Source organism: Parasteatoda tepidariorum, chromosome 8, assembly GCF_982258835.1.
Source record: "Parasteatoda tepidariorum strain Cologne lab strain chromosome 8, Ptep-v5.0, whole genome shotgun sequence".
Lineage (NCBI taxonomy): Eukaryota > Metazoa > Arthropoda > Arachnida > Araneae > Theridiidae > Parasteatoda > Parasteatoda tepidariorum.
The window spans coordinates 52,153,906-52,179,408 of NC_141762.1; the positions used below are offsets into that span (position 1 = coordinate 52,153,906).

The 25,503-nt window shown below is 30.8% G+C and overlaps 1 protein-coding gene across 1 annotated transcript in view; it reads left to right on the top strand.

Moving 5' to 3' along the window:
• Window positions 1-25,503, top strand: part of LOC107450220 (ionotropic receptor coreceptor Ir25a) — a 37,143-nt gene that overhangs the window by 975 nt on the left and 10,665 nt on the right. Inside the window, exons 2-10 of the mRNA XM_071181393.2 lie at window positions 5,136-5,323; window positions 8,134-8,301; window positions 10,371-10,535; window positions 12,693-12,790; window positions 13,677-13,767; window positions 14,588-14,746; window positions 16,039-16,213; window positions 16,889-17,109; window positions 19,111-19,250. Of these exons, the coding sequence (XP_071037494.2) occupies window positions 5,136-5,323; window positions 8,134-8,301; window positions 10,371-10,535; window positions 12,693-12,790; window positions 13,677-13,767; window positions 14,588-14,746; window positions 16,039-16,213; window positions 16,889-17,109; window positions 19,111-19,250 (1,405 nt within the window). The remainder of the gene's footprint in view (window positions 1-5,135; window positions 5,324-8,133; window positions 8,302-10,370; window positions 10,536-12,692; window positions 12,791-13,676; window positions 13,768-14,587; window positions 14,747-16,038; window positions 16,214-16,888; window positions 17,110-19,110; window positions 19,251-25,503) is intronic.

The window sequence follows — 25,503 nt, forward strand, 5'->3', positions numbered from 1 at the left end:
AGCAGAATTCGTTGTAACCAACCATCGCTAAGGTTTGAACCCGGGAAAACTTATTGGGAGGTAACTGCTCTATCCCCCGTGCCACGACGGTTCCTCAATGAGCAATTGACGACGGTCTGGGAAACATCCTTAAGTTTGATCCAAAGACATAGCATATCAATTCTCATTCTCAGCAGAGGGAATGGCATCGGCGCATTGGTAGCTCAACGACCTTAGTGCGTACTAGTCGAGCACTTAACTGTAAAATAGTTTTAAAAAGCTGACATCGTGCACTCTCCATCCCTTCGCAGTCTGGTCAAAGTTGTCACCCAAACTGAGGAAAAATTAAATACTTGAAAGTTAAATTGAGAAAAGACTAAATACCTTCCGAAATTCAATGAATTCTTTTAAAGAAATGTAGAGTTGAAAATATTTAAAACCATAATAATTTACCGCAGAATTGCATAGGCGTTCTTACTAGGCTTATTTACCACTCATCTCGTCTCAGTTTTCTTAGACAATCAAGCAGGTTTTTAATCCAAAAGTAATTGGTCAGATTTTGACAATTTTTTTCCTTTCTTAATATTTTTATATGCTTTTTAAACAGATGTAAGCACTTAATCGTTTAAAATACACAGTACAATATTTTCATTAATAACTAACGATCATAAGATAATACGATTATTAAATATAAAACAATAAAAATTTTAAATTTCTGAGTGATGGCTTTTGATGTCCTATCAGAGGAGACGACGTAGTGCAAAAGGCTAAATATTAATCTGCGATATCTATTATTTTCCTTTTTATTCCCTTTCATTTTAACAAGGTTTCGAAAAATTCTACATTAAGGGCGATGATTATGGAACACCCTGTACATAAAAGTAGAAATTATGGACCCCCTGACTGTTTTTTTGTAAGCAGAAACGAAACTACTGTTAGTTTTTCCTTTACTTTAGTGCGTTGATGAGTAAAATGCAAAAAGTTTGTATGTAATTTTTTCGATGGCTGATCAAGTGCAAATGAGAGGAAAATAATTGTGAATTATTAAAACAAATTTTACCGCCTCTCCGTTTACAACGCATTTAAAGCCAAAAATGGCAATTCGTTATTAAATTCGGAATATGATTACGAAGATCAAATTTTTTATTTAATTATATTAAATTTTTTATCATTTGCATTTTGTGCGACTTAATCTTGAAACTTTATATGCAAATTTGAAAACTTTCGAAAGGCATTACTTTTCATGTGCTTGCCTCAAAAATCATTTTTAAAAATAAAAAAAAATTTAAAAAAATTTTAAATTTTTTTTTCTAACTTTGTCAATTTATACAATCTTTGTCACCAAATCTTTATTTATTTAGCTCAAATTCTAATTTGATTTCAAAAATTTTAAAAATTGTCAAACTTTTTAGACATTTATTTATGAAATTTTTTGTGCAATAATGCAAAAACATAAAATAACAATAATATAAAGAGAGAGGTTTGAATTACCAGGCCAGTATCAGAGAAAAGGTATATTTTGTATCATCCTGTAACAAAGCAAGTGCGAAGTAATTTAGAACCTGTGCAAGTTTTCTTATTATGCTCAATATCTACAGTTGAGTCAATTGTATAAAATAAAAATAAGCATACATATTTTCACGTGGAATTATCTTTAGATTCATAATTGTGTTCTAACAATTCTTAACAACAATTATAAGTTATTCCTCGTGATCTAGCCGGACCAAGTCCACGAACTCAAGAATTTCTGAAAAATCTCAAACGAGAAGAGGTCTAAAATTTATGTTATCCCTATCGAGACCTGCACAGCTCCGGAGATAGTCCGGAGAGGCCTTCACAGAGTTATAATTGTTATACATCGAAAAAATATTTTGCCCCTTATCAAATGAATGTCAATTAATGTGTCCACTTGCGCACCTATTAATGGTGAACTGGATGACTCTATCAGTCTTGATGATGATGGTACCAGAACTTGCTTGCCTGTTATATCAGAGGATGATGATGACTCTATCTGTCTTGGTAATGGCACTGAGTCTTGCTTTTTATACCAGATGATGTTGATGACTCTGTTAGCCTTGATGGTAAAGGAATTTCAGCTTGAATGTTATACCATATGATGACTCTTTCAGCCTTGATGGTAATGGCACTGGAGCTTGCCTCTTATACCAGATGTTAATGTTAATTCTTTGATGGATAGGGCTTTGGAGTTTGCTTGTTATACCAAATGTTGATGATGACTCAATCTACCTTGATAGTAAGGGATCTGAAGCTTGCCTTTATTCCAGATGATGATTCTATCAGTCTTGATGGTAAAGGCATGAGAGCTTGACTGTTATACGTAGGATGAATCAACGGAATTTTCCGTAATTGTCGGTCTGATAGCTTTATTTTATAACAGATATCAGAGTATTTAATTACGATGAAGCATCAGCGAAGCCTTTCTATGACAAGAGGTCAGCAATATCTTAACAATTCTTGATTCACGGTAATAGTTCCAAATCGACCACTCTTCATTCTAACCCATCCGAAACGTATTTCCTAAATTGCGGATTCCTTCCACACTTTGTTTCTTATCCTCGCACATTTCTATAAATTTTGTCACGTATATTTATGATAACCACGCATATTTCAACTTATATTATGTTTGCTCTTGTGCACAAATTTTTTTTATCCTAAATCTGCCCTGTAAAAGATGCAAGAAATGAAGAAATGTTTTTTATTTATACATGCTTTTTTATTTACTTTATTGAAAAATAACTGCTTCATTTTAACACCTGGATTTTAAAATATTTTTACTCCTTAGATGCCTAAATTTTTGCACATCTATCACTATTACTCAGTGTTATTTGACGTAATTTATCACTGAAACTTTCTATCGTCTTTTTAGAGAACAGAGCTATTAGTTTTTTTTTAATATAAACCATAAAAAATTATAATCATGATACATATTTTATTTAGCACTGAATAAAACTACCACCAAAAGTTTTTCAATGGCAATAGCATTGGAAAAACAATAAGGAAGTAAATATAGAAAGTGATCCATAATAAGTATCTATTCACCCAGGTCAGCTGAACAAAGGTGTCAATGTGTGTTAATTATACTTTTCAAAAAAGATCCGAAACGAATCACTTGACATTATTGACAGATAGAAAACAAAATTATCGTCATATGCGAAAACGCAAACTATGAATTATCCCAAGAACAGTGCAATCGATTGTAACCTGATGGCGAAACTTGAATTCTATTGTCCCCAATATAAAAAAAACACGAAAATGAAACACTTTTTAGCTTTTAATACGGATAATCGTGACTTTGTTTCATGAAAAACATCTTTAATCAATTGGTAAGTTTCACGCAAATAAGATGATTGTCACAGATTAGTATGGTATAAGTTTGCTGTATTGTCTTTCGAGAGTCTTTGAAATTTCAGAAGACACAATTAAACTTTGTTAAAAATATTAACTTTAAGTAAACTAATTTTAAGTTCATTTCGCTGTATTTGAATACTTGTGTTAGAAATATATCGCTCAAAAATTTGAATTGCAACAATAAACGTTCTAGGATAAAAATTCGAAGTAAATATCAAAATCATTTGAACATTTGCAATACGCCAATCCTATAAAACAGATAAAATCTTTTCAATTTATCATTAGCTTGATTATAATTTAATTAATATTGAGAGATTAGAATACTTTTTCGATTTGTAATGCCTAACTAACCTATTACAACAACTTCGTATAAAAACTTGTAAGTTTTTTTTCTCCCGAAAACGTAAAAACTGATAGTATAACTATTTTAAAGATTTTATCTTAGCACCCTTGTTTATTATGATGGATCTCTTTTCTCTATATATAAAAGCGAAAGTCTGTCGATGTAGTTTAAAGTTTAGTGCTAGTAAAGTTTAGTGCACCATAGTTCAAATGCTGAAGAGTTGGGAACAAATGTAAGTTATCAATGAATATTTGATGTGTAATGTAATGTAAGTTATCAAAATTTAAAGAAATACAATATTTAATCCAGACGTGCCAACTTTTAATTCCTTCCATTATCATTTTTCCCAGTGGTATTAAAATGGAATTAAAACTTCAATTTTAAGCAAACAAATACGTTGTATTTGAAAAAAATTAAGTTGACAACTATGATAGTAACGCATATTAATATATAAGCTTAATTTTTTTAAGAATAGTGGTGATAAAAATCATTTAAAAATTAAATTTATAAAAGAAAAAATAGTATATATTTACTACCACTTTAAATATGAAAATAAAATCTCCCGCAAAATGCGGGAGAGTTGGCAGGTATGTTTAATCGCAATAAATCATTAGCTTAAATATGCTTATTCGCATTTCTTCATTTGAAGTACTAGACGTTAAAAATTATTAAACTCTAGTACTAAAACTTTTCTCTTGTCAAATATTAAACAATACTCGAAATTCTTTTCTTTTTTTTTACATCTTTTTAAGAAAATTTTTTAATTCTCTAACTGTTTTTTAGTTCTCTAATCACAATCCTTTCGATGAAAAATAATCAAAATGTTACAAGTTTTTTGAGGTGGAATAAAATAATCCAAGTTTTTAATGAAGAAAAGATGGACACTTACAGTGACTATCTATATTAAACGTAAACTTATATGCTTTTCTACACTCATTTAAGGACTTAAACAGTTAAGTCTAAATGTTAAGAAAATTTTAACAGCAAGAAATATTTCATTTTAGCTTAAAAAAGTTAAATAAATTTGATTATCAGATCAAAAGTTCATTTTAATTTCCTCATAAAAGTGTCGTACGAATGTACAGAGAGATTTTAACTTTCAAATAGCTAAGCAAATACTCAAAAAAAGTGAAAACTATTCCAGTTCCTTCTTTCAAAGCAGTTTAATATAAAACGGTCCGTGTTCTTATGCACTCGAATCTCAACGTTAACGTGCACTTAGTACTTTTCCTTTCTAAAACTGATTTAAAAGGTGGAATTTAGCTACTGAGATATTGTAAGCAGTCTCATTAAATATGAAAATTCATGTTCAAAAATTTTCAGCTAAATAAGTGGAATTAATTATGAACGCATTATTGTTTTGAAATTATTCATTTACACGTTATTGATTCGACAACTGTTGTTCCTTTTATATTCTTTGTAATTGTGATTTTTTGTTCTTCAGTTACCGCATCTGTAGTGAAATCGTTAAATAGCAATGGAATACTTGTCATCAGTTTTGAAGTGGAAGAAATGGACACTTATCAATGGCCAGTAAGGTTTGGAGTAAATCCCCCTTTGGACGGCTTTATCGCCATAGTAGGATCACCAAATACTGCAAACTATACGTCACAAATAGTTCAATCATTGAAAGTAAGTAATCTCTGCAAAACAATGTTTGACTTAAAAAGCAATGTGCACGGTCAATTTTAAACCTTTAGATCTTCAAACTTAAGTAAAGTAAGTAAGATTTTTAAATTAAATAATCGAAATGCCAAATATTTTTAGAACTTTAGATTAATGAGTTTTTAAGTTGTACGCATGAACGAATAATTTTAAGAATGATACAAGGTGTTGCAACCCCAACGCATTTTTTTCTGGACAAGGGGAAGCTCTTTTGAAACACTCAACCCTTTAAGAGGCAGGAAAGCCACAATTTTAAGCAAGAAGAACTATAAATATTGTAGTCATTGTAAACACATCCAAAATGGAGCGACACGCTTTATTGTACGAAATACAATTTTTCTAAAAAATGCTTCTTCTTTTTACGTGTTCGCGCATTAGAGGGGAAACTCTATTTATAATTCTCTATATTTTTTATGCCTAAAAAGAAAGAGTTCAAGATAGATATGATTGAACGACCTTGCCTAATTATTCAGGGCTCTATCGTTTAACAGCCATAGTAAAAGCGCCGTTTAATTAAGTCACTCACAGTGGGCCAGCATCCAAGGTTTCGCGGCCAAAATTAGTATTTCGATAAAATTTGCTTCAAAATTTGGGGGTTTTTATGTGCAGGTAAATTGAATTCATAGTTGAAATTTTGAAATACACTAAAAATACCAAAAAACAAACAAAATGGCGGCTGAAATATGGCGAGCAAAAATAAAGTAAAAATAATATAGCACGTTTAAATAATTAAATATAGCAATGAAAATAGAATAATTTTCGTAATTTTATATTAAAGATGAAAAGCAAATTATATTTCCGAAGTAATATTACAAAATAGCGTTAATTAATTACAAAATAAAGCGAAAACATGAAAAAAAAACATAATTTTTGTTTTTCGGTATATTTAGTTCATCTTTGCAATATGGGCAAAATGGGGCAGGTTTTTTCGAAAGAAGAAACATCAAAGAAGACAACAAAAAAAAGTATAGCTAATTACCTCGTGGAACTTTTTGGAGATAAGTTTCGAAAGTGATTCAAACATTGTAAAATGTCAAATGATAAGATATAAACTATAAGTTTGTCAAGAGTATTACCTAATCCAACAAATTGAAAAATTGTACTGTAATTTCAGACTAATTACTCTGATAAAAATGCAACAGTAAGGTGAAATTCCTATACATATTTCCGAAATATAAATTTAAGAGTTACATTTAAAAAAAAATGTTTTTAACATATTTTTCACTACATTGTACTCTCGTTGGTACAAAAAGTAAATTATAATGTTTGGAATGATTATGAATACTTAATTTGGGCGATATTAGAACTGCCTAGACATATTTTAATTGAAAATTTAATTTTGACTTTTGGCCAAAGATCATGGTCTTCTGGCCCACTGTGCACTGGTCAGACAATGTAACAATGTCTGAGCTTGTATCCCACTCTCTCTCTCTCTCTAAACTTCCCCGTCAGACCAGCAGAAAACCCAGAAAACTTTCATCCCCGGAAAATTTGACATGCATCTTCCCATCTTTTATTTGATCTTCAAAGTCTTCGAATTTTGATTTGATCTTCAAAAAGAATATGAGTAAGTTATAATTAATTTTCATATTTTGAATTAATGTGTTTTTATCTTAACGATTGCATCATATAAAAAAAACTACCAAAGAACTTTAATGTATACCTTACCAGCTTACGTTCTTAAAGAGAATTTCAACAACACAAAAAATCATACATTAACATAATAATTAGTTATGTAATTAATTATTACAAATTAATTAATTATTATAAATTAATTAATTATCATGAATTAATTAATTGTTATAAATTAATTAATTACTATAAATTAATTAATTATTATATATTAATTAATTATTATATATTAACCAACATTAACACATGCTTTATATATTACCGCTATATTGAATCGATATTTTTATTTATCCCATTGCAAAGAATAAAATATTTACTACTCAGACTCTTACTGTAATTAATATTTGATTTTCCTGAAATCGAATATTAATTATAGTAAGAGTTGAGAGGTAATTATTTTTCCTTTTTGCAAGGAGAGAAATAGAAATATCGAGTCAATATGGCGTTAATATATAAAGCATGTCATTACTTCATCAACCTCAGTTACTTTAGTTGTAACCAAAATTGGCTCAGGATATAATCGCCAACCAAAAAATCACCACGAACATAAATTATTTAATTTTAATTTTGTTGAGGAAAATATTTCTTTTAATCTAAAATACTCATAATTGAATCTTTTAATTAAATCTTTTATAAGCTTTTAGATGTTATTACCAAAATTATCTTTTTCACCTAAGTTGTTGTATGTGCCTGCTCCATGACAAGAGCATGCGAAAAAAGACAAAGTTTAATTATTTTTCGGTGTAATTGTTAAACAAACTTTTTTAAAAATAAAAATGTGTTCGAGTCACCAAAAAGACTTAAACACTTGCCGTTTTTTTTTCTTTCTTTCAAGCGAATGTATTTTCATAGAAAGAAATGAAGGGACGACTGCTCCATAACATAGAGAGTTCTCTCTCCAAAGAACTAAGTTTTGCAAGAAAAGAAATGTTTTCTCAGTCATCAAATATTCAATTATTGTCAAAGTTAATCTTCCTTTCAAACGGTAAAGTTGTAAGCTTACTCTTAAATCTTCATTGCAGTTTAATTACCAAGTATTTCTGCATTCTTTTGAAAGAGCTGCAGAGAAATGTCAAAATAGCCATACTAAAAAATAGGCAATGTCACTTTAATCCGATAAATATATTTTTTAAATTATTTTTCAGAAGAAATCAATGGTCAACTCTTCACAGTTATGGATTTTTGGATTAAATGGTTTGGTAAATTTGGGGAATCTTCTAGATGATTTTGAAGAAGGAGATCAAGTTCTTATTGTCGGAAATAACATCTTCAACAGCTCTGAATTTTTACATCCTGATCTAAATGTGCTATCAGCTAGTATCAAATTTACTTTATATTTAGTTTTTCTAACTTTATAATTTTTTTCGAAGCTTTTATCGTCAAGAAAAATTAAATCATAATTTGAGTATAATTGGGTATAATACGAAAAAAAAACAACTACTTCGATTTAGTATTAGGAACAACATATGACGCAATGCTAAACGAATGGAATTTAGTTGTTGTTTATTTAGTTATTGTTATTAGTAGTTGCTGTTATTTGTTTTAGTTGTTGTTGTTTATTTAGTTGTATTTAGTTTCAATAACTTTTCTTTATAATGCAATAAAATCTGGCGAGCAGCTATTTAAACGATCAAACACTTCGTTTGTTTATTTGTGGATTGAAGTTAGGCTCGCAGAAAATGCCGTTCATGGGTTAAATTTAGTAGGAACAACACAACCTGTGACGTAGGCTATATTATACCCAATTGTCAAGAAAATTAAATATCGTCAAGAAAAATTAAATCATAGTTTGAGTATCTCAAGAAAAATTACAGAAAATTACAGAATTATACAGAAAAATTAAATATCGTCAAGAAAAATTAAACCATAGTTTGAGTATAATTGTCAAGAAAAATTAAATATCGTCAAGAAAAATTAAATCATAGTTTGAGTATAATCGTCAAGAAAAATTAAATATCGTCAAGAGAAATTAAAAAGTTTGACTAGAAGCAAATCTCTACTTTTAATATTACCACTTAAGTACGAAGGCCATTAATGTGAACATTATCTAACTATTATGCAGATTAATAAGAGTGATCCATTCGAATGCAATACTTCTATCATTAAAATGCTAGTTCCTCTCACTCTATCATTGAGAACAGTATTGTTGCTGTTGTTCCTGCAAGGATCTCATTTTCACTTTAAGGAGTATTTAGTAGATAATGTTCAAATTAACGAGTGTTTCATGAGTAATGTGCAAATTATCAAGGTAATTTGCTAAATAATTTCCTGCACTTTAACGAACCTAGTTAATCTGCACATTGCTTAGATAATCTGTAGAATATATAATTTCTAAACGACAGCGTTAACCTCTGTGCTGAATAGCTGTAAAGAATAGTCAAGATTTTAAAACGGGCAAATTATTGATTTTTTTTTTTCTTTTTTTTCTTTTTTTTTCTTTTTTTTGAATTAGCAAACATACTGGAAAAAAATCTCTATTTCGGTGATATTTCTCTGTTCCGTGTCTAAATAGTTTCCTGATTCTGTTCTTAATGTTAAATTGCTTGAAATCCTTTTCCATTCTTAATAAAAATCTATTCTTAATCTTAATTTCTGGAATTTGAATGGCAACTACTTTTCTATTATTAATCACGATTGAGTGGTCAAATTTAGTTCTGGGATATAATGACCAATCTCATTAAATACTTAATTTCGTGCTAAAAAATTTTCAGTGAAATAAGTGGAATTAATCATTAATATGCTATTGTTGTACAATTATTCATCAATACGTTATTGCATTTCTGTGCAATCATCGCATGTGTAAGTTTCATACTGCAGCAATGATAGTTTAATATCAAAAGGCTCGTATCTAAAAGTTTTCGTGACTTCTCGTTATATTCTCAGTGTTAGAGTTCTCGCAGTGCTTTTTCGTTCTTAATTATAACCAATTCTTAATCTTCATTTCTGGTGTCTGAATGGCAACTACTTTTCCATTCCACAATTATGATTCATATTATAATACAGCCATAGTTTTAATATTTATAGGCAGTAACCCAGAATTTAATATATATTGTACAACGGTGCATCATTTGTAATTTTAAATGAACACAAAATTAGTGAACTAGCATGCAATTCTATTTAAATTATCGTTCCCAGAATTCTAAAATGTAATATTGTACGAACTGTGCTTGATTGTAATTTTAAAAGTACACAGAATTGCCGAGACAGCTTAGAATATCTATTTAAATTATCTTTTAAGCATGAAACATCACATGATTTTTATTAAATATTGACATAGTTTTAAATAGTTGAATTTATATCTATTAAGCTTATATCTATAAATTTATAGTTGAATCTATTAAGTACTCATGCTTAAAGCATTATGTATTACTCATTTTTTTAGGTTTTGCAACTGTGGTCGTTACATTCTATAGGTAACGGAAACATAACGTTTCAACTGAAAATTTTAAATGAAAGTTTTGAAAACTGCACATTAGAGGAAGAACCACTATTTGATAAACCTTTTACGAATTTTGGTGGAAGAATTCTTAAAGTATCTGCCTTAGGAGTAAGATGATGATTAAATTTTAGCATTTCCTTCAATTGTATACTATAAAAATAAGCCTTTATTATTTGGTAGTTGAGCTACTAAGAGAAAATTTTGAATATGCTTTACAAACAACGTAAATTAATATAATATCGGTAATTTGTTTGCGTGTTTATAAAATAAATTGGGTAACAACAAAACGCATTTCAAGTGTTTTTTTCTTTCCAATTTCAAACTCTTTTTTAAAAAAGATTGTAAATGAACTGTTTAATGTTATTTTAAATGAAAAAGACATAGCTCGATGTTTTTTCATCTTTTTTTTATTCTCGCAAAATTTTAATACCTTTTTTGATGTTTTTTGAATGAAGTTTTTCAATTCAAGAGGAAACATATAATTTAAACTCTCTATAGTAGCCACGATTCAAGCAGGTACTTATCCATTTGGAGCTAAATATCGATTCATAAGGTTGATAAAGAAAAAAAAATAAGTTCAACTGGTTTTTTTATTTATTTAATTTTAAATAAAATAACAGAATTTAACTGCAACGGTGAAATTGATAAGTACCTTCAAAAATTTTTAATTCTGATTTAAAACTTAAGACTTGATGACACATTGAAATTCGGCAATGAAGAGTCTTTTGACAACATATCACAAAGACAGAATTGTTAAGGCACTAAGCTATCAGGAGTCCTATCCTTAGGGATAATTTGAAGACCACCCAATTTCAAATCTATTAGTACCATTTTACCTGCAAAGTAAAGGAAGCCGGTGCGCCATAATGACGTTGATCTCGAAATTGCGAGGCCTTGATTTCCATGTCCCTTCTAGCCCAATAACTGCTTGTTGAGGAAGTGCTCTGCTTTTTTTTCTTAAACAAAAAGCAAAAAATTGTGAGCATGAAGGATTTTACGAAGCTTTGGATCTTTTCTGAATTTATTTAAATTATTTATTTGTTATGGTCTGTAACATTTTTAATTCAACTTAAGCAAACTAACTCATGAATCTGAGATGTTACCAAAAGTGATTTTTGAAGCTTACGACTCTTCAGAAAGATACTCATTAATTGTTTCATAATCTTTTTACTCTATATTCTTCAAATGCATACTGTTGGAGATCTTAATTTTTATTTAACTCTTTCCCTTAAAAAATTGTGAATTACACAAAATGAATTCAAAATCAAAATTTAATTCAAAATTTTTGAATTTTTTAGAAATTGTTTCTTTATAAATATACTTAATATTTTTCATACAAATCTATCAAAATTTTTATTAAAAAAAAGCTGAATTAATTTTGAAAATAAAGCATTAGCCTTTAATGTACTAAAAAAAATTTAATAAACTACAAAAAATTACATGTAAAACAAATAAATCATGTTAATAAATGCTTCAAACTTTTTGAATTTCATCAAAGTACTTGGCACAAGTGCAATCCAAAATGTGAAACTACTGTAACCATATGAGTAAGTATTTCAGAATTGAAGGTGGTACAGAGGGTACACATAATATTTTTCATTAAAAAAGAAAAAAGAGAGAGTACTAGAGAGAATTGAAATTTTTTTCGAGAATTTAAAATTAAATAAAATAAATCAAACTTACATCGCTTTTCCCAGAGCATACAACGGTCTTCGGAGAGCATTTTTCAATAAAAAAAAAAAAATTCCTGACACATATTGCTAATTTGTTATTTAAAAAGTACGTACACGTCATGCCTTCAATCGGTAGTATATTTTAAAGAAGGTATTATAAAATCCTTATGTTTTATAACAAAAAATGACAAATTATTTAATGTCTGTAAATAATAACCTAAAAAGACAAAATACCTATCAATTGCTATTGAATAGCTTGGGACGATGCAGTGATGGGGCCACATTTTAAATAAAATTTTTCCTTAGTATTGTTTCCAAATAGAAGCAATCTACAAATATCCAGTAATCCACAAGTTTCCTGCTGCAGGATGTCAGCGCAATGGGCAAAATATTTAATTGTCAACGTGGAAAAATTAGTAATTTTTTCATCGAAAACACTTGTTTGAAAATATTTCTTAATTATATTGATCTAAGTCCTTCTATTGATGTAGGATCTACATAATGCTAGTACCAAATTTGCTTATGTTTCATATGTGCTTAGATATATTGTACCACATTGTTTTATGTTGTACCATAAATGTTTATGTTTCAGAGCCCTCCCATAAAAGAGCCACCATTACCTGGAAAAAGAAAATGGAGAGGATACATATTTAGAGTCATTAATATTCTTGGGGATATGTTCAATTTCACGTAAGATATTTAATACATGATAACTTTAAATTACCTATCTAATTTTGACCTGCATATTAAATTAATCAGATCAATTAAATTATGTTGCTTGTACCATGCGCAAGAAGAAGAAGAAAAGAACAAAAAAAAGCAGATCACCATGAATAACTTTTGATCTCATGATTGGATCTTCACGCTCCAGGACTCAATTTGATTGATTCAAGGAAGGACTTCATATATGCTAAATAATTAAAGCAGATGCTATTTTAAGTTACAAAATCAGGCACAAAAAGACACTTCGTGCCTGATGTCAGACCCCCAAAATATAGTAGGTAGCCGCAATCTAGGAAATGTGGTCACCATAATTTGGGCAGCAGAGCGTTCCAAAGTTTTGGACCTCTTAATGTTACTTTTTGCATATTTTGCTATATATTGAGAACTTTTTAAGTGAAGTTGAAAAAATTTGCTCGCAATTATAAAGTTCGTTTATCCAAAGATAATCCCATTCTAAAAATAGTTGGTAAATATTTACTTTTCTTTTATTATTTTTTCATTATATTCGGAAAGCTTTAGAATTGTACGGTATGCAATTTTCTACGTTATCTTAAAGGCAAAATGCAACATTTGAGCGAAATCGATCGAATAGTTCCTGAGAAAACGAATTTTAAAAAAAGTCGTAAGTTCAAACACCGAAGGTCACCCTTTCCGAACATTAAAATTGATTCCTTGTAAAAATACAACTGTTTTTCTTTTTTTGCGTATTGTACATGTAAGTTGAAGAGAAAAACATATTATACATAAAAAATGGTTAAAAAGTAATTGAAAATAATTGAGCGCCTGTGCGCACTTGCTAATTTTTAAATTTTGTTCTATTTTTATTCATTACTTCATTTACTTTTTTGCGTAGTTATGTAGTAAAGGAGGCTGATAATCGTGATTATGGTATGCAGCAAGAAGATGGTACATGGACTGGGATGATTAGAGAGCTTATTAGAAAGGTTGTGAAATTCATCCTGTTCATTCAAAAATATTTATATTTAATTTCCTCTTTTATACCGTTTATATTTAATTTCTTCCTTTACACTGCTTATATTTAAATTCTTCTTTTACACTGATGAAATATTAACACAATTTAAAAACTGAATAAAAATTAAATAAAAATAAAGCAGTGTCTTTATATTTAAAAAGAATCCTTTTTAAAGCATCTGAATCCACCAGTAGACAGTTTCAGAACACGGAAAGAAGTGAGACTACTGACGCTACAGCTCAGGTAGCTTTCGAATTTTGGAAACCTCGTCAGGGTCCCGAAGAGAAAAATTTGTAATTTTTTAAAACTAAATTTTTTATTAATTTAATAATATAATAATGTAATTTCAATTATATTCTCTTTAATTTCGTTTGTGATTCGTCAGGTTTTGATAGCGTTTTTTTTATCCCTTAGACATTAATTTGTGACCTCTACTGCAGCGGTTCCCAATTTAGCCTGACGGCACGGGGATTCTAACCAGTGATCCGTCTACCACTGAGAATATTTCTCGTCGGAATTGTGGCCGGTGCGAGCCGGATGCGGAATTCGTATCGACCAGCCATCGCTGAGATTCGAACCCAGTGCACCTCATTGGAAGGCGAACGCTCTATCCCCTGAGCCATCAAGGCTCAAAACACCCTATATGGGCAGTAAATTTTCAAAATTTAAAAATTTTGATTAAATATTGCTATACTCGTTGACGCAATCAAAATGTTTTTAAACGCACATTCATTTTTTAACAAATTAAATATGCTAAATATAAAAATGCAATATATTGTTTTTATGTACAGACAGTGGATATAGGAACAGGAGACATTTCCTGGACTCTACAGAGGAATCTAGCTGTCGATCTTACCCATCCAATATTTCCTGAAACCGTCAGTTTTATATACAGAGCACCTGCCTTCTACAGCAGAGCATGGATTCTTTTCCAAGACATAGATTTTAGAGTAAGTTAATTGAAAATATCGAATTGTAGGAAAATCAAAGAGCTTAATTGAAGAAAGTTCTAAATGATAAAAAAATATCTTAATCAGATTTGTTCTTAGGAAAAGATCTGAGTCTATCTCTTAGACTTCATTCAACATTGTTTTATTTTGCCAAGTCATTAAGTCTTGGAGATCCCGGTGAATGTTGTGGAAGAAGGTCCGAAGTGTATTTGGCAACAGATAAATTGACGGTAAATCTATAGGTAGCTTATTAAAACACTATGAGTACAACCGGTAAGGCCCGAACAGTTCAAATGAGTGTTAAGAATTCATAGATATTTCCAACTGGAAACTTCAGGACTAGAAATGAAAACAAGCCTTAATTTTAATTGGCCACAGTGCTGACGTAAAAATACACTCAATGATAGACGGACCATGGGTTAGAATCCCCTTGATATCTGGCTAACCATGGGAGATTTTAGCAGTTTTCCTCTCCTTGTAACACCAGATGTAAGTTAGTTCCAACAAAAAGTTATCTACGTTAATTGGTCCCAATGTTTTATTCAGAAGTTTTCTTGTCTTCTGTGTTGGGTTCAAAATACAAGGCTACAGTGTTGAACATTGATAGCCGTAAACTCAGAATTCCCTCAGCTGTTCAAAGCTGGTTATAAAAATCTATAAAACAGAGAGCTTCTGGATCAGGCATCGAGACAAACTACCATTGTGGAGGACTTTTTGATTTAACCAACCGGAATATCTGTTACTTGGAGAGGAAAACCACATAAACCTCACACGGTTAGGCTAACAGTAAGGAGAGTCTAACCCAAACTATATTTAACTATACTAACCCAGGATATTTTACGTCACTCTGTGGTGGGCAAACCGGGAGCAGAGTTCGTATCAACAAAGCATCGCTGAAATTCGAGATAGTGTCATCTCTTCGGTCGGCGACTTTTTTAGTGAAACTAATCACCATTTGCGCTACATAAAAAGAAAAATCTCCCACGGTTATCTCATTCAAAAGAGGTCCAAAATCTGTCTACCAAGGTGAGGTTATTTTATGAAAGCTATATCTCACGGCATTCACTAATTGCCTTTTCTATACAAATTCTAGCCTTGAACATTACATTTTATTCTGCATTTTCACATTCTCTAGACTGACTGAACAAAAAATGGATTCAAGGATATTTTTAAATTTTTTAAAAAAAAATTTAAAAAATTCATCTATCTTTTTATATGAAAAAAAAAGAGCCAAACAAATAAATCAACGTCTTAGTGAATATATAAGCTGAATGTTTTTATTTTCACCATAGGTCTGGATCAGCTTGTCCACAGTGATGATTGCAGGATCTTGTGCATACTGTTTCATACTTTATTTTGAGGCTACATACAAAAATAAGCAGAATCGATACCTAGATAAAAATGAAATATTCGTGAATGCAGCTATTCGTAGCATCAGCTCTTTGTACAGATCACTTCTTGGTCAAGGTAAGTATACGAGCACTTTTATCCAATCTTTAAACTTAGTTAATAGTTTTACTATCTAGCCAAAAAAAAAGAGTAATTTAAAACTTATATTTGATATTTCCTCGTCACGAATAACTATTTAGTTCAGAATATTAGTAATACAATCCTAAAAAGAGCATGGTGATTATTTTTTATTAACCACGCATAAGCTGCTAGTTCATAGACATGAAAACACTAATATAAAAACACAAACGAAGTAAAGAAAGAATAAAAAATAAGGAAAAAAGAATTTTAAAGAAAAGAAGAAATTATTAAGAAAATTAATTAAATTTGAAAATTGAGCAATGGAAATATATAATCTCGTCAGCAGCTCACACTATTATATCCGCAAAAATAGCGCTTTCTTATATTTTATTTATAACTGACATTGAACAGCCGACCTAATTTTGAGTTTACGATTACCAATGTTCATCTCCGTAGCCTTGTAATTTTGAACCCAATCCAGAAGGCAAGGAAACTCCTCGATCAAGTATTGAGAGAAAATTGTCTTCTTGGAAGACTTTTTGATGGAACTAACCCTCATTTGCGTTATATGGAGAGGAAAACCACGTCTTCCTTGTTTTTGAACTTCAATTTATTTGTATCTTTAGTACTTTCGATATACAAATGTATAAAATGTTTGTTTCTTAATTTTAGCTATAACGCGTATGCCTCAGACAACAGCAGCTAGAACTATTCTTGGGACGTGGCTTATGGGAGCGTTGATACTTAGTGCCCTCTATGGAGGAAGTTTAACTTCAAGATTAAGCTTGCATAAAAGTCCAAGTCCAGCAGACAACCTACTGTCTCTCGTTAAACGATATCCCAATGCCTTATTGGCGCTAAGAAATAATTCTCAGGTTCATTCATATTTTAAGGTAATTTATCATGACTAGAGCATATTTTTTACTGGATAAATAGTTTCATTAAAAGTACTCGAATTGAATCACATGTAGCAGCTCAGTTAATAGCAAATACGAATTTAAATATTAATAACGCTGGGGAACAATTTTGTTTTTCTATTGCATAAGAGTTTTTAACGGATCTTGGATATTTCCGTGTAGCATATTTTAAAACAGCAATAGGAGAGCATATCTTAAAGCATATTTTAAAACAACAATCTCTCCAAGCTACAGTTTTATTTAAATTACATTTTTAATAATTTTTCTTTTTTTTTGTTTGAAATATGCAAGGTTAAAAATGTTATATATAACAGGGAGTCGCATAAATATTACGACAAACTTCTAAGGCAGTTAGGGCTCATCATCAGTATTAAAATTGCATAGGAGCTCCATGACCGGAAATTTCCACATGCGCTACCAGGTATGCTTCCCTATTAGGAACTGTTTCCTTGTGTGCTTCTGAACAGGGCACAATAGAGAGGCTGTCCTGTCCGCGTACAATGATATTTGCAGACAGGAGTTCCTATGCAATTTCAATCCTGATGTTGAGCTTTAACTCACCTAGAATACACTATCTACCAATAACGATTTGGACACCTATGCAAATGACTATATCTGCGGTCCTGAGATATGTCACGTCCTCCGCCGGTTTATATCGTGTATGGAACATACATCGGCATTAGTCCCATGCAAGATGCCTACTGCACTATTTTGGATCACAATGTGCTTCCTACGTTGTGGCAGTCTTACGGGGTGGACCCCTGTTACTTCCAGGACCACAATGCCAGCTGTCATGTTGCGAGGGTCACCAAGGCTTGCCAATGGTGAGAATGGGGTTAATCGAATGGACTGGCCTACCCAGACCTGAGAGCCCAGACCTGAACCCTATCGAGAACCTCTGGGACGAGTTGGATTGCCGAATTAAGAAGTGTACTACCCGTCCAAAATCGGTGAAGGAGCTTACATGTCTTCTCCAAGCCGAGTGGAAAAAAATACCACTAGCCGTCACACAAGGACTTGTGGAAAGCATGCCCCGGAGGGTTCACGTTGTAATTGCCTCTCGTGGAGGCTCTACCAACTATTGATTATAAATAAAATTGGTTTTTCTTTTCAATCACACGTGTCCAAATACTTGTTGTTAGGGGACCCCTGTTATATATAAATATAACGTTTTCAAACTTGTATATTTCAACAAAAAATAGACAAAAAAATATCATTTTAAAAATTTATATAGCTTTAGGAGCAAAACTAATTTCAGATTATATTTGAAATTCCCGGTACTTGCATAAGACAATATCAATTATTTACATAAACGGAAGAACAAAGCATTTGTTACCTAGTGTTTTCAATTATAAAAAGCAAACCATTCTATAAGGGTAAAATGTAATAGACAGAAATGAGTGTAATAAATAGAAATGATTAATGATAAAAACAAAGACATATTATCTTACTTTAAACTTAGATTAAAAGAGACGATTAATTTTAAAAACGGTTAATATTATTACCAAACATTTTATAGTAGAAACAAAAACAATCAGGGGTTTATAAATTAGTTAAAATGTTTCTTTTTGATCTTAGTGGAGAAAAAAAAAACGAAATTTATTATTCTGATACGTTTTAATTCGTATTTTGGATTGTATTTACATCGTAGGTAAAAGACTCAATGTCACAAATGTTAAATTTTTAAAACGTACCAGTTGAATGATTTTTGTACATGCTTTTTAAAATTTTGCACTGGCTTAATTTCGTAAAAAGAAAAATGTACGCAATGGAATGATAATTGAAAAATAATTGAAAATCTGTGAATAATATAAATAATAATTTTTCATTAAAATTGCACAGGAAAATTAGAAAACATGTATCGGACTTGTAAAAAATATTGAAAAAATAGGTTTTAAAAAGTTTTCAATTGGATTTGAAACCGAATGCTGCAATAATGTGTATTTATGTAATAGGATGTTTTGTGTTTTTCGATAGGGATCCGATTATTGGCGTAAACTGTGGCTAAAAAATATGAAGGATAATGTTATCCCAGGAAAGTACCATATAGAAGATACTATGAAGAGAGTTCATGAACACGATGAAAGGACACCGATATATGCATGGATAGCAGACAGGTAAAAACTACTCTGAACAGCCAAAACATTACTCTATATCATGAGGTGACAACTTGCCTTAGGCAAGGATGCTACAGTTTTTTATAAAAATCTGGAGACCGTAAGTTGTACAAAATGTCTAAGCAGTGGTCGTATTTTTTTCCGACAGGAGGGTGTTTCTGAACTGCCCTTCTGTGACACCCCAAATGTGTCTTATTGGATTAAGATCCGATGATGCTTGGTCAAAAGAGGCACACAAGTGAGATGTCCTATATCCAACCACTGAACTGCGTGTCCCTTTTCTTTGATGACGCTTGGACGCTTAACATTTTAACTTCTACAGCTGATTTCATCGCCATTTATCCATTTTGCTTCATCTACGACGGCAGATCGTTAACAATTTACCAGTCGTGCAGTTTCAGAGATATCTGTACTGATAGTATTCGAGCCATTACGATCTGTTCTCAATCAAATTCGCTTGAATCAATAGGCTTTCTCACCACTCACAAAATAATTGTAAGAAAGATTCCTTAACTTCTCCAGTAGTAGTTAAATCACGTGCCCTCTACGTCACACAAACGCAGGGCCGTAACTACACCGGGGCAGCCGGGGCACCGCCCCGTGGCCCCAACGGTCAAGGGGGCCTCATATGAAGAGACCACATCATGTTTTTTTTTTTCAAAATAAAGCACTCTAATTATATATATGTAGGAAAGAAATTGTGTTAAGATAGTGTTGATGAAAATTTTCTTTTTTTGTAATTGCGTACCTACTATAACATAAAGGGAAGGGTAAAAAACGGTAAAACACCTTTTCACAAATTATTTCCCTTTCTTAAAAGAACAAACACGCTTTGCAGAGAAGGGGAAAGGCCACAGCTGCATGTAGTTGATTGCGTCAGACCCAGTGGCAGAGGGCCCCTCTAAAATTTAGATGATGGGGCAAACGATGCGTTTCACCCCTCCTGAAATTTAGACACTCACAAAAATAAAGTCAAGTAAAATCAGTAATTTAAAAAAAAAGATTTTTTTCAATTTTGAAGCTATTTTTGAAATAGAAAACTTTATATTCCTCTAACATTTATGTGCCTTGCCTCTTCTTATATTTAGTTATTCGCCAAGACGAAGTCTAGTAAAATAGGTAATTTTAGAGGGGAAAAAAAGCTATTCTTTTTCAGCTTTGAAGATTATACATCAAGTTATTCTGTTATGGGCGATTAATATGTTTTTTGACTTTTGAAAAAGTAAAGTAAAAGTAGAAAAAGTATTTTATTTCCAACTTTTACTCTATTTTCTACCGAAATAGTAATGAGGGGTCGAACATAGTTTTTCGCCCCTTCTGAAATTTCAATGTGCTCAAAAATAATAAAAATTGGTAACTAAAAAAAAATATGTCATCTTTGAATCTATTTTCCAAATAGAAAGCTTTATTTTCTTCTGAAATAAAGGTAAGGGGGCGAAAAATTTGCTTCTCATTTTCTGAAATTTAGACATAATAGAATAAAATCAAGTAAAGTTGAAAATTTTTGAAGAAAAAACTTGTTTTGTTTCATAACTTCGACGATATTTTCCAAATAAAAAACTTCATTTTCCTCTTAAATTATAGTAAGGGGATATAAAACTTTAATTTCTTCTGATATAAAGTAAGGGGGTCTAAAAAAAATTTTGTATTTTCAGAAATTTAGACATTTAAAATAATAAAGTCCAGTAAAATTGTTTTTTTTTTTTAAAAAAAAAACACTTTGAAGCTATTTTTCAAAAAGAAAATTTTATTTCCTTCTTAAAGTGAGGGGGTGAAGAATATACTTCACCCCTTCTGAATTTCAGACATTCGCAAGAATAAAGTCGAGTGAAATTTATATTTAACTCTTATTTTCGACTTTAAAGCTATTTTCCAAATCGAAAACTTTAGCCTCCCCTTCTGAAAATTTGACATTCGCTATAATAAAGTAAAACAGAATTGAGAATTTCAGAAAAAGAAATTACTTTTTTTCCCAATTTGATAGCTATTTTTCAAATTGAAATAGAAATCCCCCCCCCCCAAGAAAAATGCTTCGGTTTTGTTTCAATTTTTTTCTACATATTACAACTTTTAATTTATTAAAAAAATTTAAAACAAAAGCACGAAAAGAGAAGAGGAGCACATCATAAAAAAACATAACAAGTGTTTAGAAAACTAAAATAAGCACCACTGTTTTGCATCCTGAAAAATGCATTCTACACTGAGACTAATAGATATATTTGAAAGCATCTTTTGACTGTGGGTGGTATGAAGGTGTTTAAACCTTCATACCCCCCCCCCCCACAGAGTTGACCCACAGTTATTTGACTCCTCAAAAAATAGCCATCTCCTTTTACACCATGGGAAAATGACCTTTTCCGTCTTAAAATTGCCTTAATCATTTTTATGACCCTGGGCTCTTTTGTGCTTTTATAAAATGTCATATATTTACAGTACCATCTATATGTCCCTTAAGTTGTCTTAAACTAGAAATTATCTAGATGTTCTAGGAAAACGGATGTAAGCTTTTAAGGGATCCAAGGGGATGACTCTTGTTAACATTTACTTAGGTCATTTTGTCAAGAGATTTTTTCTGAGACAAACGTAAAACGTTGCAGTTAAATTCCAGTTTTTAACTCATTTAATTGCGTCATTTAAATTAACCATTTTTAATTGAGATATAAATTTTCTGTTACCTTTTGTTTTGTTCAATTTTTGAAATTAAAATTTAACTTTAATTAAGAGTTTTTAAAATTATTTGCAACTTCATTTTTTCAAACATAAATCGTGATATCAATAATTCCCATTCTTAATAAAAAATTTCTTTGGAAAACAAGAAAACCAAATGTAAATTTATTTATAAGGAGGTAAGTAGTAAATGTTTGCATTAACTCATTTAATACATTTAAATTTTATATTTATATACTGTTAGAATTATTTTATAAGAATGGTAACATAAAAATTGCTTTTTTTTATGTTCGTATATAAAATTTAATTTGTATAGTACTTTAATTGATAATTTTACTGTTTATTGTGTGCATGGATTTTGTTCTGATTTTATATTTTTTGAATTATTAAGACCTTTAAATTTTTTAAATTGGAACTTCGAATTTTTAGGGTGTTTAACAACTTTGTTTTCATTAAAAAATGAAATGCCATCTTTATTTTACATAAAAAAAAAATCATATTTAATTTAATAAAAAAGCTATGAACATCAGCTTAGAAATCCGTAGCAATTAAAATTCATTGCCATGACAAACCATTAAAAAGAATTTTTTTTTAATTAGCAAATATGCTTTGATTTTTTATCATTTTTCTTTCATTAAAAAAAAAAAAAAAAAAAAAAAAAAGCTATTACTCTCTGTCATAATTTTGCCACATATCGTTGGTTCAAAACTAAAACGACACTTCTGCACGATCTTCTCATGTTATTTGAATGAGAAGTGAGTGCAGAAATGTCGTTTTAGTTTTGAACCATCGATATGATTACAAGGCGTCATGAATACATAGGCCAAATATTCAAGAACGAATTCTTTTCAAAATATAGCTATATTTTCTAGGGACCTGTCCATATTGGAGTAAAGCAACTTTGTTTTTTGTTAATCGATGAATATAGAGAAAAAATTTCTGTTTATTTTTTCAATTAGGACTTTCTAAAATGTGGATATATGTGCCGATAGTAAAAAAAGTCTATAATTTCCTTCAGTTTCCATAACAAGATCAAAAACTTTTAGATTTGAAATTAAATAATTTTAATTATTATAATGATTTTGTCTTGAAAAGACCTTCCTAACGGTATAGTAACCGGATTCATCTGGTTTATAAAATTGGTATTTTATGATTAGCATTATCTTGCTACTGTGGGCATGGGGGACAAGAGGAGACAACATGAATAGTCTTTTTCCCCCCTAGTCATTTCCTCGGTGAGATGCCGTAAATTGGTAACATTTACGTGCAGTGAACCAAAAACGTATCATCCTGAATAACTTTTAATTTAATGATCGGATCTTCACGTTCTAGGACTCCATCTTAATAATTCGAGGGTGTGACTTCAAATATGCAAATTAATTAGTGCATGATATTTTATTTTAAGTTACGCAATCAGACACAAAAACATACTTTCCCTGAATAAACATTACTTTTGCTCAACAGATTCGATTTTCTAACCCCCGTAATATAGGTAGCTGTAATCTGGGAAATATGGTCCCAATAGTTGGGTCGGGTGAGCTATCCAAAGTTTGGACCCCCAAATGTTAAGGGAATTGAAAAATTTTTGCTCACTATTAGAAAATTCTTTTATCTAAAGATAATTCCATGCAAAAAATAACTTTTAGTAAATATTTAGTATTTTTTTATTTAATAATAGTCTGATGTTGTTGATCATTTACGTTGCACTAGTGCTACACAACAGGCTATTGGCGACGGTCTGGGAAACATCCCTTGAGGTTTGATCCTCTGCAGAGGGGTTTGGCACCCCCGCTTCGGTAGCCTGGTGACCTGCACGCGAAGTCGAGCATTTTATGGTAGAACAGTTTAACGAGGACCAATACCGCACACCCTCGGTCCCTACGCAGACTGATCCAAGTGGTCACACACCCGCACACTGACCGCAGCCAGTGAGGTTTGACTTCGGTGATCTACTGGGAACCGTGTCTTAACGATCAGTCCACTACGGGACAATAACAGTCTGAAAACTTTTGAATCGCAAAGCATATATATATATATATATATATATATATATATATATATATATATATATATATATATATATATATATATATATATATATATATATATATATATATATATATATATATATATTTTAATCATTTTAAAGTATCTAATTCCACATGGAAAATACAAAATTAGAGCGAAATTGGTTGATTAGTTCTTGAGAAATTGAGTTTTATAAGTACGACTTTTTTAAAATTTAATTTCCCAGGATCAATCGATTTCGCTGAAATTTTGTATTTTGCCATGTGGAAAACTTAAAATGTTTTGTTATCCAATTTATATGCGAACAAATAACTTGTTTTCATAAACATATTCGTTAACATAATACATAAATAGCTAAAATGACGATTAGAGATGGAGTAGTGAAAGTTTTTGAAAGGGCCTCCGCCAAAAATTTTTGCCCCAGGGCCCCGAGAGGTGAAATTACGGCACTGCACAAACGACTTCATTGAAAAATGCTGAGTAACTAATAATGGTTTGGCTCATCAGTGTATAAACTAATACTGCAACTTCAAGTCATTTACGTATGTCACTTAATTTTGTAAGCGAAGAAAATGAACCACCTTGAATTACTTTTGGTCTAGCCAGTTACCAATGCAGAACAACAGGATTTTTCTACTTAATAAGCTCCTCCGAGGTAAACTAATTCTTAAATTATCTATATTATATAAAACGCTAATGCGTACGTATGTATGTATCAATAAAACCGATGATATTTCTTTTCTCGCGCTGGCAACAGTTTTAATTTTTAATTGATATGCTTCGGCGCGCAAGAGCACGTAGTGAGCAACCAGATAACAATAACCAGAGTGAGCATTATCAGGTTGTTCAATTCAGATTCATGCACTAAAAACATGACAATATTTAATTTAAACTCAATTAGGAATTAATTAATTGAAGTGAGAATGCTTTAAAAGGCCGCTGTTTAATTGATATTTTTCTACTGGGAGCTACCTAAACGTCTAAAAAACGTTTAAGTGTTTGTATTGAATGCACTGAATTTTTTTATATTTCGCGTTTATTTATGCATTGAATTTTCACGCTTTAAAATGCAGAATATTAGTGAAGCAATATTTGATAATTTATTTTGCTAATATGTTTCTTATTTAGCTAATGTTTTGATTTTTTCACCATGTACGATCTAAATAGCTAATATACTTTTTTAAAAGCCAATAAGAACATTGGTAGAATTCTTCTACATAAGTACAATACTATGTCTTTGATGATAAAATACTATGTCTTTGATGATAAAATACTATGTCTTTGATGATAATATATTATGTCTTTGTGCTGGAACATTGTGTTCATTGGCGAGCGAGCGCAGCGAGCCATGGTTCACGGCGTGAACAACATAGGATTGCGTAGCAATTCTCGGGGGTTGGCGAGCTTTAGCGAGCAGGGGGCGGAGCCTCCTAGTTTTAATTAAACTGCGTAATTTACTATTTAATTCGGATACGGTTACGAATTAGCAAGCAGCTTACTTTTTTTAAAGCACTTGAATTTGGGAATTCCTTAAATGTATTCCTATAATGTTAAGCAT